The 16,635-nt window shown below is 39.0% G+C and overlaps 1 protein-coding gene across 3 annotated transcripts; it reads left to right on the plus strand.

Annotated features, from left to right (window-relative positions):
- The first annotated feature begins 833 nt into the window (after positions 1-833).
- On the plus strand, positions 834-14,921 carry LOC115427669 (SLAIN motif-containing protein-like). Of its 3 annotated transcripts, none has more exons than XM_030146312.1 (9): positions 834-1,365; positions 1,884-2,563; positions 6,244-6,380; positions 7,048-7,173; positions 8,575-8,715; positions 10,924-11,253; positions 11,370-11,513; positions 12,900-13,197; positions 13,915-14,921. In XM_030146312.1, exons 2-9 carry the CDS (start codon positions 1,893-1,895, stop codon positions 13,967-13,969), a joined length of 1,902 nt encoding a protein of 633 aa, XP_030002172.1. In that variant the 5' UTR covers positions 834-1,365; positions 1,884-1,892; the 3' UTR covers positions 13,970-14,921. The 3 variants fall into 3 exon arrangements, with proteins under 3 accessions (XP_030002172.1, XP_030002174.1, XP_030002173.1); XM_030146313.1 differs by having other exon boundaries at positions 1,049-1,365; positions 7,051-7,173; XM_030146314.1 differs by lacking the exon at positions 11,370-11,513 and having other exon boundaries at positions 1,047-1,365.
- The last annotated feature ends 1,714 nt before the right edge of the window (positions 14,922-16,635 follow it).

Below are 16,635 nucleotides of genomic sequence, written 5' to 3' on the forward strand. Positions count from 1 at the left end.
CAGCCAACACAGCCATATGCAATTAATGTGTATTTTCATGATGCAAACCGCAATGTGTATGACAGTGTATTACTCCTCAAATACGCCTGTTACTTAACAAAGTCCATGCACATGTTTTTTCTGATACAGAGTTCAATAATTTTCTCATATAGTTGGTTGTTTTCTTTCATCTGGTTCAGCAATTGTTTCTCAATAGAAAGAGGTGCCATAGAAGATAGCCGTGTTTGTCCAGCTGTATTCCTTGCATAGGTTTTTATCTGTGTGAGAGCCTTTTAAGTGAGACTGGACTCCATTTAGCCCTGATTCCATTACAGTCGCTCCATCACAGCACTGGGACACTAATTCTAATTTACAGTTGTAGCTCTCAAGGAGATCCAGAATCAACCCTGATAGATCTTGGGTGTTACTTCCTCATTTTATCCCCAATAAACACACTGATGTATGAGTAAAATGCCCCTGGAATAAAAGTAGTGAAACTTTACTGACTTTGAGTCACTAATAAAGACAAATTTCATCAAAATGCTGGTTAGCTGTAGTTTCCAAGAGACAGTATTGGGTCAAAATGTGAAATTCTGAGAATTAATGAGTTTTACTCAAAGGAATGTTTGTTTCAGAGCTTCCAGATCTTCTTCAAAACACTGTGTACACATTACAATACACTCACTTTTCAGGTTCTTTCTAATGAAGGATTTATATATTTGTTAAATAAATGTACTCAAATCATCATTTATGTACAGTACTACTTTATCATATACATGTAAAACATCAGTTAACGTTTGTTTTCCAATTAATCTTATTAAAGTTTGTAATATTTAGCTAATTTAATCCCTGAGGTAGACTGTTTGTTTTAAAAAAAAAAAAAAAACTGTAGACCGGGGATATATAGGAACGGTAGATTTTAGTCTTGTTTTCTTATGATGCTAAGGAGTTATCATAGGCTGTGCATGCATTACTGTGTAAAAAGCGGCGCCCAGTGGATTTTATAAAGACTACAAACACTTTTTTTTTTTTTTTTTGCAGTACTATATGTCTCCTGTTGGGGGCGCCAAATAACAGGAAACCCATGTGGAGGAGGGGCGATGCTGCTGCAGGTTCGCTGTTTACCAGGCTAACTAAAGTCTATCAACAAGCTAGTTAGCAGCGAGCAGTGTGATACCTCTGCAACAGGACAACATGCACTAGCTAACCCGGAGTCGTATCAGTGTACAGACAATCAATCTAAAGCTTTGGACAATTCCAGGCGGATGTAAATATCTGCTTCATTCATGCAGTCGCTGCTGTGGAGAGGAGTTTGAGCTCCGAGTGGCGGGCAAAGCTCAGTCATCAGCTCGGTGGGACAACGGGGACAACACGGCTCTCTCACCGGTATGATTGTTTTGTTGATAGCATGCTAGCTAGGCTAACATTGACCAGGAAGATCCGGTACATACAGGTCCGAGGGGGTGCACTAAAATACAACATGCATGTTTACATGTCGGGCTTCATTTAGTGTTATCGTTGTACAGCATCTGTCTGCAGGCTTTTGTAACGGTAGACGCAACTGCACAGTCAGCAACGTTACGACGAATAAAAGTGATCGGCGTACTGTAAACACTGGTGAATGTTGGCTGAAATAGGATAGTTACATGATACAACGATGCAGCAGCGGCTGGATGGCATCCAAAGGCTTATATGTGTGTAAGATAGCAATGTTTGAGTCTGTACCACAGTGTTTACATGGAGTGTTTACTGTAGATTCATACACTCTGGTTTGAGTTACAGTTGTATTGTATTACTGTTGAACAACGCAACATGAGCATATATGTACCTCTAAGAGCCTCAGTGTAGGATTCTGTGTGTGGAATGTGTTGGGGTCATGGTTAATTATGAACTCTGTCCAGCAGAGAAGGAGCATGGTGGTCCCGGACAGTACCAACGTGGTCCCCCAAGCTCACAATGGTAGTGCCCCTGGCCTCATGGAGACTTCTCAACCAGGTTGTGGAGAGGAAGAGGTGGGGGGTCAGGACCTTGCAGGGGTGGAGCTGGAGGAGGTCCGAAAGCTGCAGGAGCTTGTTCGTAGATTGGAGGTCCAGAATGAGACGCTGCGCAACAGAGGAAGCAGAACTATCATCAACAGAGGAGCCAGCAGCAACAGCAACCTCACAGCTGCTGTCAATATCAATGAGAGGCTGAGCTGTGAAGGGGAGCCCAACTCTCACCTCAGGTTGGAGGACGGTGGCGAGCTGGGCAGCAGAGACTTTGAGTTGTCACCACCTCAGGACAGCAGCAGTGGTGAGGAGATGTCACCTCTGCCTGTGGCCAACAGACTGGAGGAGGAGGAGGAGGATGATGAAGAAGATGAGGGGGCAGAGGAACAGGGTCTATGTGACGGCTTTCTGACGCTGACCTGCAGCAGCAGAACCGGACAGAGGCAAAGTGAGACTCCAGAGAGCCCCTCTCAGGAAAGTTATGAGTCAGAGACACTTGCAGAGAGCGACTCAGGGGTGGACCAAACTGCACTAGATGAGGTGGATGTCCTAGATTTGGAGGATGAGTGTGCAGAAGTAGACGACGAGGACAGTTGGTAGGTTTTAGCATCTGAACCACTTGTCTCTGTCTCATCCTTTGCGTCAATGTCTTCCCTGTATCCCACCATTTCCACTCTGTGTCTAAACTGTGTCTGTGTCAGACCCAACACCTGAACATTTTGCAGTGCATGCAGTGTTAATGTAGCTTCAGGGAAAGTTTCTTCCATCAGGTCACAGGGATGTAACACTTTATTTTTGTTGGTTTAAACATAGATCAGCCCCTACAGCCACATGAGTAACTTGTGTTTTTTCTCAGTTGAACTTTAGATTTTAAAGTGAGATATTTTTCCACAGGGCTGTGACTGTATAGCATTAGGCAACATTAAATTTGACTAAATTTGAAAGAAAATGGTAGAGAGAACAAATCCTTCCCTGACAGGGTTAATGCATTTCAGCTGAAGTGAACATGATAGTGAATACAACAGCTTCTCCCTTTAAACTTGACTCTGCCTCTGACTGGTGAACAACAGACACAACCTGTCTTTTAGCTGTCTGACAGGTTTGATGAACACAAAGCCATATTTTTTTGTAGTCAAAGCTGTTGAAACTAATACATGAGTGAGTAAATTGAATAAGGTGATGCAAATTATATTAACATGAAGGAGCAGTACAGAACAGAAATGATCCTTGGAATTATTAACTTGATCTGCATCTGTTTAGCCACATGACAAAATGCCAAACCAACAATGCTATATCAAGTATCAGTATTAGTTCATTCCTACATGCAGGTCAGTTAGAAGCTTCTAATAGGCTGCAAGCCTTGTTTTGAAACAAGATGAACTTTGCTCATTTGCTGCAACTGAACTGGCAGAATGTAATTACCCCAAATGAACAGTAATAGAAGGATAATTACTTATAATCCATGTTAATTTATGGTCATATTGGAGATTGGGGTAGGCGTGTTTGTGTTGGACCATTGTTTATGCTGTGCACGCCATCTAAAACAGGTAGCATATTGTGTCCCTGATAGCTACTTTAGCAGCTCAGCCATGGAGCTTAACAGCCAGACCATTCATTCCTTATTTTCAGTTTCACATCATTAGCCATACCATATGTGCTTTGTGAGGTTATCATAGCCAAAACATCTAGTAATCCTTGCTGCGACATAATCTGATCTGCTCTGGCTGGGGTGCCGCCGCATGGCTAAACTGCCTTGGGTGGGATTGCACAGCATGTGATGTCGGGGCCCCCTCTGTGAGCAGACTGGAACAGGGACAGACACACTGGAACTGAGAGCAACTCTATAATCTCTTGTGGATTTTTTAAATCATACAGAAAATCCTTTAAACCCTAGCATCACATAACACCAAACTGTAAAACTTGTGTGTGTTGTTTTATTACTACCTCCCTGTCGTTCAGAATGTGAATATTCATGATTATATCACTTAACACAGACTGTCCAGCCCATTAAATTGAACTGGTTTTCCAACAGGACCTGCTTAAATTAATTTTAATGTGTTGATTAATGTTACCAAAATTGGCGTTGCTGTGTAGTCCAGGCTGTTGGCACGATTAATCCAGCTCAGCTTCATGATATTAAACACCACCCTTTTTTATGTGACTCATTAGATTTATTCAGAATATTAATTTGAACATTAAAAATACTACAAATATTGTAGACTATTAAGTCTACAAATATTTATGCTGATGCCATATCATATAAACCACAAATCCTGCTTGAATGTATTTTAGTGAGTTACTTGAGCATCATTGTCGCGTGCAGGTTGACTTTGACATTACACTCTATGCTCTAATTCTCACACCATTTGTCAGCATTCACTTAGGTCTGCCTCTCCATTGTGAATATTATAGGGACTATACTGCTGACAACCCAGAATGTAGTATCCACTGTCAGTTTTATGAGTGGGCACTAATGTTTCTAGATAGTACAGCTCCGAAACTGTGTGACAAACAGATATTTGTTATTAAGACCAGAAGTATGACTTGATCACAAGCAGAAAACGGTTTATTACCCAGCGCTAAACTCAAGGTTTGTGTATGGGAGAAGCAGATCTTACTCCCCCACACCAGAGAAGCTGTGCTCTTTGGCAGCATGTGTGACCTGAATATTGCTGTCTGTATTGTTGCTCATTCCAGTGGGAAATGGCCTCTTTTGTGTTTGCCCAATGGGAAGATGATTTGTAGTTGATTAGTCCAGAACTTGTCTGTCCAGTTCTTTTGTGCTTCACAGTCAAATAGTCACCCATGTGATCTTGTTCGCATCTCAGGATCATGTGTTTGACTGCATAGAAGTGACTTTAGGGCTCTCATCAATTCATATCCAGTCTTTAGACTTGTTGTTGTCATTGGTTTCTGCATTGTGTCTGTTTCCTGCCACCGCATAAAAGAGAACGTCACAAATACATGACAGAGAGGGGATTACTCACAAGAGTCAAGTTTAAAAAAATAAATGGTCATTTAAGGCCTGCAATACGTAAACCAAGCACTCTGTTTTTGTTTTGTCTTATTACATCCCTGACTTTGAACCAAACAACCAGGCTGTGTGTTCAGTATGTCTGCTCTTTATGTTCTTTTTCCAGATATCCATTCACTCTCTGGGTGTTAGTGCTGCCTCTATTCACTCATGTCTAATTTGAACATCATGGGAACATTCTTACTACACACTGTGTTCAATACTATTAAGTGCATACCTTAAACACCATGGTTAATACTAATTTCTAGTTTTTATTTGTCTTGAATTCTTCTGCGCCAGAATTGCTGGTGAACACTTTTGTTAGGGCTGGGCGACGTGGAAAAAAAATCATATCACGATAATTTTTTTTTATATCAGACAACATCGATATGTATCACAATATAAATCAAATCACTATTTTTGTCAAGCTTAAATTTCCCGTTACTCATAAGTTAGTTGTGAAGACATCAGAAGGTTATTTTTGATTTAAATATGATTTATTTTCTGTCAGAGGTTGAACATGACAGATGTGCTGAAGAACATTATACAACTGTGTCAGAGAAATAAAACAGGTACATGTATTAAAACTAAACTAAAAGTCTGACCAGCATGTAAAAGCTTTCAAGTTTTAAAAGAGAACACAAACAAAACAGACCATCTTCACCAAACAATGCCAGGGGTAAATACAAGGGGGTGTGTTCCGTAACCACCGTAACTGGCATAAACCAAACAGTGAAACTTAACATGCTTTGAACATCTGACTCCTGGCTTCTATGCCTCTGTTGTATGCCAGAACTGAAAGGGGTCGCACCCTACTTTTCAGTAACCTGGTCACCCGAGTTCTCGGTCAAATTTTCTCCCGAGGGAACACTCATTACCTCCCGCTGCAGCCCAAACCTTAGTGTGTCCTGCGGCTGCTCTTACGCCTGTGCTGTGTGCGTTAACCTAACTTGACGTGGCTTTAGTGTGATTGGTTCAGAGCAGCGCTACTTAATTATGATTGGCTGTTCTTCTGTCTGTCAAAACATGGACGAATGAATTCTATCGAAATTGTCTCGAGCATGTCTCATATTTCTATTGAGGAAAAGTTATTTCGCGATATATATCATTAGCATTTTATCGCTCAGCCCTAATTTTTGACAAGAAGCTTTAGATTAGGCTGATATTTTAGAATTATATTGACTTTTCTTTACCTCCATCTTTCCTCTTTCAGCAGGTGTGAGTTATTTCCTATATATTTACTGCTTTCTTTTTTCCTCGCAGGTTGTACGTGTCACCTAAAAAGCAGGTAGCAGATGCAGGTCCAGAGTCTCCATTGAAGTGGTGTCGGCAGGTTCTTGATCACCGCAGCCCAGAGACAGAAATGGCCTGTCGGACGCTGATCAACCGCTTGGACCAATGTAGGCATTAAATATGTATCTATGTGCATTACCATCAATCCTGGCCTAACTCAAGATTAAGACACCTTATTCATCTCAAAGTGAAAAGTCTCTCTCCTTCCTGTGAATATGCCACAACTTTATTTACTGTTCATCTCTATTGTGCATATGCAGACATCTCTATTCGTCTTAGTCTTCTGACAATACCCAGGTACTTACTGTGATCGTGTACATGGTGTGTACATCTCTGAGTGTCGACAGAACTTTGTGTCTGATCCAACAGACGACATTCATTATTTATCCTGCTTGCAACTGCTGCTTCCTGCACACAGTAGAACCTGAACAACAAGGCTATTCACACCAGGGCTCAATGACTACATGAAGTCATGGGTTGGGTTGGATTACCTTCCCCCCCGGGTCAGCTCTCCTTTTTAAATGGCAGCAGTAGGCCATGAAACTGCCTGGTGGCGCAGACCATCTTTTGACCAAAATGCACAAGTGAGGCTTTGTTCAAACCGTGTGAAAATGGTTACCTTTGTGTACAAAAACACATTTGTACATGAATATGAAACACCTTCTGAGAAATGGTTTTAACTTCTAATACTTAGCTGTTTTTTGTCTCTGTCTTTATGTGTCTTTATCCATTCAAGTAACACATTTGTTCTACCCCCCCACCTCCTGTTCCCAGCAGCCTCTCGATGGAGGAACATGTACAGCAGCCCGTCAGCAGAGGCAGGCTCAGCAGGCTCAGGGCTGATCTCTCCTGGGTACCACAAATCAACTAACAAATCCCTACTAACCTGTGGCAGCTCAGGTATGGCATGACATTAACACACTGTGCTCCTCCTCCTCTATTCAACACAACAGTGGGAAAGACATCAGTTACTGGAAGGATGTAGGTCACTTGTAATGTGTGTGCACTTTAATGTATTTGAATGTCCCTTGGAGTTGAATTCTGGTGTTTTTGCATGTTTTTCCATTACCTATCAAAAAACTTAACTGACTTTAGTAGATTTAATTCGATTTTTGTAGCTGCTAAACTAGTAACCATTTGTTTTATACCCATGTTAACATTTTAGCAGAGAATTTAGAGTGCCATAGTTAACATTATTGCACTGTATTACAGATGTGCAAAGATATTATGCTGTAAAAAATTTTAATTCTTAAGTATCTTTCCCTTTTTCACCTATTTTCATGAATAGAAAACAGTGGATGACTGGCAGATAAAAAAAGCACATCTGCAAACGAGCATACTTGGCTGACAGCTAAAATACACTCCATATGATATGTATACTTAGGGGATAAATACTAGAAGATTACTGATTTTTAAAAGGTTGATATAATAACATAGTTTAGAGCTGGAAAAAGGGAGACCATTGAAGACAGCATCTTATCAGTCTGTAAATCTGAAACTAATTATCAGTTATAGTAAAAAAAAAAAAATAGATGGGAGAAATATTCCCTGAGAGTTTTTTCCCTCAAGTTTAGTATTTCCAGTTAAAATTAGCCATCAGCAGCAATCTGAATCATGTTCTGCTGATACCAATAGTTTGTAAAAATGTCTTATCAACAGAGACTGGCCGGGAAACGGATTAATTAATCACTAATAAACACACTTGTCTAGAGTCTACAGAGTCGATCTGTGTAAAAATCATCCTGGAGATGTAATACCTCTTGTTACTGTGCAGACCCTATAAATAACTAATCTTTGCATGAACTTGTGAATGCTTGGCTTGGTGGCAGTGACCCTGTCTAATCCCAGACTTTTTATATAACCGTATGCCCCTGGACGTTCGTGTCATTTCCCGTTTGTCTCATTCTGATTGTTGAGCCTGTTTCAGACAAACATGGGTCAGAGGAAGTTTGCGTAAAGCTTTCCTGAACATCATCAGCAGACATCACCTATGAGGCTAAAGCTACTTGACAGTAGTAAAATACAGTCAAACTGACCGCTTATGATTGTTGAACACAGCCAGTCTTTAAATTTCACTGCAAAGTCTGACGGATCCTGTTGCCATTTATTTTTTTGTCTTTGCGGTGCACCAACAGTTTTCATATTCATTTTATTGATTGAAATACTTTCCCTAGGCCTCGTATCCAATATGTATATCTTTCTGAGCCAGATGTCTGCATTCTTCTATAGCCTAAAGTGAACTGTACACTGTTTCCATTTATTTGTGAGATGCAGCACAATGTTATGTTGCTGTTTTGACAGGTGTCACAAGCATGCACTCTGCCCTGAGCTCGCAGTCCTCCATTGACAGTGAACTCAGCACATCAGATGATTCCATCTCTATGGGCTACAAGCTGCAGGATCTTACTGATGTCCAGATCATGGCTCGCCTGCAGGAAGAGAGTGAGTAGATGTGTCATATAGTATCACTACCTTTCACTTCAGATTGGTTCTCCCTGTATTTCTTCTCGTATGCATAGGGGGATAGATCATCCCAAAACCTTACAAGATCCTGCCTTAAACTATTAAATAAGTTGGACCCCATCATACCACTCAGTCCTCATGTACAGTATGCAAGTCTGTTGTGATGCTCTAGAGATCCTAGAGTTTTAAAGGCTGATAGTTTGGAGCAGGATAGAAACTGATGGCCAGAACTTTGACACTGAAAACAAATTCATGCCTGCAATTAACTAGGCTTTACTTAATTAGAAACCTAAAAACGGTTGAAATGAATATCTAAGTAAAAGCAGAGAATCCTGAATCAGTGAATATCAAACTCAAAGTAATAAATAAAAAAAAAAAGTGAAACCAAATAACCATAATCAACCTAACCATAATAAAACCTAGAGGGATGAGAATTTTATTGAACAATTAATCAAATGATAATATCAGCCTGTGCATCTAATTACAAAAGGGTGTAATTTTAAGGTCCAGATTTTGGTGGATTTAGGGTGACCTGAGAACAGGAATGGAAGAAAAATAAACATAACCTCTGCTGTTACAGTGATATTTTGGATTTTGTGACACTGAACAGAAAGATGTACTATGGAGAACACATCAAGGGTCTTCACTCTAAAAAATGCCGTGCTAGAAATAAGCCTAATATTTATAAATCTGGTCAAATAGGCTTATATTGAGCAAAAGAAAATCTGCCAATGGGGTAAGAAAAAAAATTCTGGGCTATAATTCTTAAAACAAGCAAATAAGTCTATCAACTAAAAAAAAAGAAAACATAATGTGCCTTAAAACTAGACAAAAATGGTAGAATTTAAGCAAACAGTGCTTAGTACAAGAAATAAAATCACACTCATTTAAGACAGAATTGCTTTAAATGAGGAATTTTAGTCTGACTGAGCTGGCTATAAGAATGCAAGTCTTAAAATAAGAGAAACAAGTAGAAGAAAATTCATTTAAAAAAAAAGCATTTCATACTCTTGATTGAGCTAAAAATGACCACTTTAACCGGGTGTTGATCCTGGGTCTTCCACATTGGAGTCTGATGTGTTACCTGCTGCGCTATACACCAGCTGTGCTGTCAAGGACCAAGTTGCTTCTCCTCATGGAGGAGGCCACCTCTCAAACAAACTGAAAGTTATTCCATAACTGTACATCCTATCTCCAAAATTCTTGTACGTGAGATTTGTGGTGAGTCTTGTGAACATATCAATGTATAATATGTGGGGAAAAGTCAGAACTGAATAAGCAATGATTTTAGGAACGTGGAGTTTGTCAAACATGTTAGTGACAGAAATTCAACGTAGGAGTGAATGATAGAAAAAATCCGTCTTTGATTTCATGTCTCCAAAAAATTCTTACGGCCAGTAGGAATGTCGCAGTCATTTTTCAAATTAGGCAAGGGTCATGTTAAACTGTGCTATCATTTTTGTCATATTTTAAGCCTGTAAATAACAATAAATAATTTAAAAAAAACTTAGTTGCTGCCATTTCTTAAGATTCTAAAATTGAGAAGTTGTGTAAATAGTTTCAGTCTTAAAATGAGGAAAAAAACCTGGATCCTTTGCTGGGATAATTAGAAAAAATATTGCCATACCTTGTTACTAGTAAAATCCAGTTTGATATTAGCTGGAATATGTCATTAAGAAAAAGTAAAAAAAAAAAAATAAATAAAATAAATAAATAAATTAATAAATATTATAATAATATTTTTCTTACGTAAAAATTTCTTGGCAAGCTTTTTTTCTATTTACATGAAAAGTAAGACAAATGTTCTAGAAATAAGGCTTTTTTTCACTTTCTTAGAAATACTTTTTTGCAGTGGTGTGTGTTTTGTTTTGTTTTTTAAATTTTGATATTTTTATGTAGGTATGAGGGATTTAATATTTTTAAATGAGAAATTTGTGCATTTTCCTTGTAGAACAAAAATTGACAAAATCACAAATTACAATCACAGAATGTTGTCCACAATACTGACAATATGACGCAGCTGGATTTAGAGCTATTACTTTCCTTCAAAGTCAGTATTTACAATGTAAAAGCTTACTATTAGCCGTTGGTCATTATTGTTGCCCATACCAGTAATTTGTCAAACATCCAATCAGCACCAATTAATCTGTCTTGCATCTATTTTTAAGTGAATATTTTTGTCATCAGGTCTGAGACAGGATTACGCCTCCAGCTCAGCGTCTGCATCACGTCGCAGCTCCACAGCGTCTCTGCAGTCCCTGCGCCGGTGTGGCACCTACAGCGACCAGGAGTTTGACAATTATAGTCTGGAAGATGAGGAGGATGAATTCTGCTCCCTGCCCCAACGGAGGCATCGCTTCACACCTTCACCTTTAGGCTCACCTCGGTGCCTCTCTCCTTCCACGTCCAGCCACGGTCAGGAATACAGCAGCCGACTTGGGGCTCCACGCACAAGAACTCCCAGGCGATCTCTCCAGGGCCCCAGTGCAGAGCTGCTCAAATTTGCTAAGAGTGAAGGTAGGTTCTAATCACCTGTGACACAGTTTTCATGAACACGTCAGACAGACCAACACAGAGATCGCTGTTGGGAAATCAAAAGATGTACACATTCTGTTATGTATATGTGGTTCCAGAGGAGTTGAGGCACAGCATGCCTAATCTGGCCCCCCGCACCAGCCTACGTTCCCTGGAGGCAGTCAGAAACAGCCGCAGCATGGAGGCTAACCTCCAGAGCTCCGGCAACCGCATGTCCCAACTGACTCACTCCCCCTCCACAGGTAACCCCTCCCTCTTCACCCTGACCTCACCGCTCTCTATCACGTCTCTATTTGACTCCCATAGTATTAATCCCTAATAAATCCCACCCATCTTCCACTTCCTCACCTCTTATTAACCTCTGCATGACCACAGGTGTTGAAATGATGGAATAAATGAATAAACAAAAACAGAAAAGAGGTGTTTAAAACTAATGCCAGATACAGTTCTATATCCAACATAATGATGTTTGATTTTAGGCCCTGTTCAGACCTGGCTGTAACATGACGTTTTGATGATCTGATCAAGCAGTGACCTTAACAAACATTCATTCACACCTAGAATTAAAATGTGTCTCCACCTTCCTCTCCATGCCTCTTGAGTGATCACTTTTGATCAGATCTCACCTCCCTGCTCTGTACTCAGAGCTCAACTATTGCCTGAAGGCATCAATGCATAATGAGACAGTAAGTTTAACATGATAGCTTTACATTTCTTTGACTTTGCTAATGGCTCAAAGGAAGCCAGGAGGGATTATTGTTATTATTAGTTCACTTTTATCCAATTATATAAAGTGCAGATATTTAATTTATGTGCATGGACAAAAACAAGGCAGAGTTTTGTTCTGGTGCTCTCAGACAGGACTACACCTATTAACCACTTATAATAAATCTCTGAGGGCTTGGGTTAGGTTAAAGAGATGCCATCATATAAGTAAGAGCAGCCCATTCACATTCACACTGCTAAAAGAATGTTGACATGGGCACCCTATTCCACTTCTGAATGTGGTCTGAATGATAGGAGCCAAATGCATCCTAAATGTGTCATTACTGCATCCATTAGAGTTGTCCACTTCTGATCACTCAGGACACATGTTAATGCTAGTGCTGCACAGGGCCTTAGCTGTGTGAGTTGATTGTTAGTGAATACCTCTGGTTCATCCCCACAGATGATATTAAGATTTTTAACATGGCCTAAAGTCCACCTGTAAGTTAATGTGGCAATGCGTATAAAAATCAATACAAAATCAGTCTGATCTCAATAGGTCTACTCCTGACCATGCAGAAATGGTGGGTTACACATACTTTTATAGGCTCCTCCTAAAACCTTTGCCCAGCTCCATTCCTGGTCATACATATTCCTTGACATGCCAGGTAATGAGCAATCCTAAAACCCCTCCTTCACCTGCAAAATTACTCCATATCACTCTAAACTTCTCCTTGATGATCAAGTACTGCTCCCATCCCTGTAGCTACAAGTTACAACTAGTTCAAGACTTGTGTGCATTCTGGAACTGTGATTTTTTTTTTTTTTTTTTTTTTTAAATCTACAACACTAAAAGTGGCCTAAGAGTGTTGCTCAGTACTGTATCTGTTCTATCATCTGTATTTATCATTTTCCTACTCAAGGAGCAGCTTGTAGTCGGCTGCGAAGCAACGGCCAGTCCCCTCTCTCAATACGGACTCCTGTGAAAGCTGTCACTCCTGTGGGCTCCATGACAGCAGGTCGTCAGCCCCCTAGAGGGTTACCTGTTGTCCAAGGGCCACCTACAGGAGGGGGGCGCAGGATCCAGTCCCCAGGCTCAGCCAATGGTGGAACCTACATACCTGGAAGAGCCTCCACTGGGGCAGGAAGGCCGGGAGTGGGTCGAGGACAGGCTGCGCCGTCTGCACCCACAAGAAGTAAACTTTCACAGCCACCTAGGAGGCAAGTGTAACGCATGTGTCCGTTTAATTGCTGAATGTGTTTTTACACTCTCCATATGAGCTTCATTTTTACCCCGCCCCCTAAAGGGGAGGCAAGGGGTATTGTTTTTGGTTTGGTCTGTTTGTTTCTGTTTATTTGTTTGTTTTTTTGTTTGTTTGTTTAACACACTGTCAGCAAAACTATCGATTGACTTCAAACCAAATTTGGTTTATAGATTTTTTTTTATGAATTTTTAATTTTTATTTTCTTCTCATTTACTTATAATGGGTAAAATTTCAAATGTCTGCAGCAGCAAAACATTCGGGTGAATTCATACCAAATTTGGTTTATAGATTGCCAGTGACTCAGAATAGATGTCATTACATTTTGGGAAAAGTATATCAAAGTTTAAATTTTTATGAATTTTTTAAATTGTTTTTTTTCCCCATTTACTTATAATGGGTGAAACTTCACATGTCTGTAGCAGCAAAACTATTGGTTGAATTCCTACCAAATTGACTTTATAGATTGCCAGTGATCCAGAAAGGATCTCAAATTTTTTATGAATTTTTAAAATCCTCCCATTAATTTATAATGGCGAAATATATGCGAGGGGTGGGGTTTGTTGTGCCTGGCACTACTTTTTATAGTATTGTTGAGAAGTTGTTAATTTTAGGTTTGTTGATGTCTCTTCTGTACAAGCAAATGTTACAAAACATCATTTATTTTTATTAACAGGTCTCTGGGCATGACCAAAATATCGGATGAATCCTGGAAGGATGGCTGTTATTGAGTCAAACTGCTGATGAAGGATGTCTACTGCTGCAACCCTCACCTCACCTCTCCCTATAACCTCTGTAAGAAGAAGAAACATAGCCACTGTGTCCACAAATGTGTCGTACAACCCCTGGTCCCTCATTTCAAACTGGAGCACTGGGCTTCACTGGATTTATAGTTGAGACTTGTCTCTTTCCCTCGCATGAAACATTGTCAACCCACACAGAGAGATGATGTGTAGGCAGACAAGAAGGCACACTCCACTTGTTATATGGACCAACTCGGAGCTTCCAGAAGATTTGTTTGTGTCAATTTTACTTATTTTTCTATGGTAACTGTGAGAAATATGCTGGAAAATGGGCTGTAACTACTTAATGTGGATGTAACTGATACGAAGACAATTTAATAATGAAGACACTGCTGGTTTGTTTAATTTCTTTGTGAATTCCTACTAGATGAAGGTGCTGAGTATTGCATGCTCGATTTTTATCCCCTGTACCTTTTCATCATATAACTGCAATATGACGAATTTTCATGTTTCCCAAAACATTCTGTGTGACTTTATGAATGTTTGAGTGGTTTATTGTGAAAATTACCCTTAGGTTTGTGTTGAGTTTGTGTTTTGCTCTTTGCTTACACAGCAGTGCAACTCCTGTAAACCACACTGCCCTTATTCAAGAATACTTAAAATATCTTTTGTGCCAAGGTGCAATTCAGCTGGAACACCCTTCTAATTCCAAAATTAGTCTTAAGTTGTGGAAGGCACAGTGTTGCATTTTTGAGGCATTTTTACTGTATATCAAAAGATGGATTTGAGTGTTTGCATTTGGATACCACTGTAATAAAGAAAATGTCATAATTTATGTGCAAGGCCTTTTGCCTTAGACAGCTATGCACCCTCATGCAGAGTGCCTCTGACAATTAGGAGCTGTAATGATAATGAGTAATAAAGTTTACCCTGAAACTATTCTTACTTGCACGTTCCCTTATTTTTAATGTGTGCCAAGTCCTTGTCTGTTTGTTTGTATGTGCGGGTGGGTGGGTGGGTGGGGGCTCAGAGGTTTTGCAGGAAGACTACGCTATGTTTTTTTTTTTTTTTTTTTTTTACTTCATTTACACAGCACAGTATACAAAACAGATCAACAACAACAGTAATATACAATAACAGGGAATGCATAATGATAGAGGCAAGGCAGGAAGAAAATAAATAACTACATGAGTAAATAAAATAAAAGAAGAAACAAATGAAGAGGTAAACTAGGTTAAAAAAAAATTACAGTTCAAATTCGTTACATAAGGCTTTAGTGTTCACGGCTTTAGAGTTTATGCAAAATTTAAGAGTCCAAGTAAGAATTTAAGTAGGATTTAAAGACCGCAAGGTTGGGTTTCTGAAATTTTGGTAATAACGAAATGAGATTAATAATAAACAATTTCTTAACAGGCAAATCATTAACAAAGATACCAAATAAACTATATTCAATTTTGAAGTTTAGATTTATATCCAATTTTCTATTTCAAAAAATACTGATGTCACACCAAAAAATTTGACTGAATGCACATTCCCAAAAAAGATGAGCTAACGTTTAATCAGCATAGTGACAAAATGAACAAACAGGGTCAACATTTATCTTATAAGATAAGTTTATGTTTTTGTCTGTATTTATCTGTATTGAAGATACATTTATCTTATAAGATAAATGTTGAGCAGAGCAGAATTAACTAATAACACCTGTGTAACACTTTCAGAGATACCCAGTTCACATCAAAATACAGATTATTCCAAAAAAATACATAAGCCGGTTTACAAATTGTATCCCTTTGTATTATTTCTTTAATGCATTATTAGTTTTTTTTTTACTCAAGAAAGGATCTGAATTTCCCATGTATAATTCTGATTGAGTAATTTGAGGGGTAACGGCTGGTGAAGGTCTGGTAGTAGATGACAGCTTTTAAACCTGGAGGAATAGCATAAAAAAATGGCAAATTGTCTTGGTAGTACAGGAACTTTATATTCTAAAAAAAAGTTCATTAAGTAAACAATTGACCCTCCTTATTAAACAACTGACAGACAAGTAGTATTTCATTATCAACCCAATTCTTTACAAACAATGACTCCTGTTTGAAACATATATCCTGGTTATTCCATATATAACATTTGTGGGGGTTATGTTTATATACCAAAGACCAACATAAAAGTGACTGTTAATAAGATAGTTTTACAGGAAGCTTTTCTATATTGTAGTTACATCTTAATACAAAGTTAAATCCTCCCATAAGACCTCAAAAACATATGTAGAAATAAAGTCCCATAACGAATTTGGGCATACTAAGTACCTTTTGACCCATTTAACCCATAAAGGCCCAAACAGTCACTGGCAACCAAAACCATCTACTGATCTAAAGTGTTTAATAATTTCTGAACCACTGAGCCTACTAATATGTTAAAATAATTGGTGTAAAACACAGTTATTCATCTTTTCATGGTCATCAGATATGACCCATTTGGACATTCAGAGGTTCCGTAGTTACCGTGGAAACACCATCATCTTCTACAACATTGATTCATCAGTAAAACCCATGGAGTTGAATCAATGACAGTTAATAGAGATGCTTGTTTTAAGTTATTAGTTATTTATATCTTTGCAAAAAAGTCACTTTTTCTTCAGTTCTCTCTATTTTTGA

Source organism: Sphaeramia orbicularis, chromosome 10 (genome assembly GCF_902148855.1).
Source record: "Sphaeramia orbicularis chromosome 10, fSphaOr1.1, whole genome shotgun sequence".
Lineage (NCBI taxonomy): Eukaryota > Metazoa > Chordata > Actinopteri > Kurtiformes > Apogonidae > Sphaeramia > Sphaeramia orbicularis.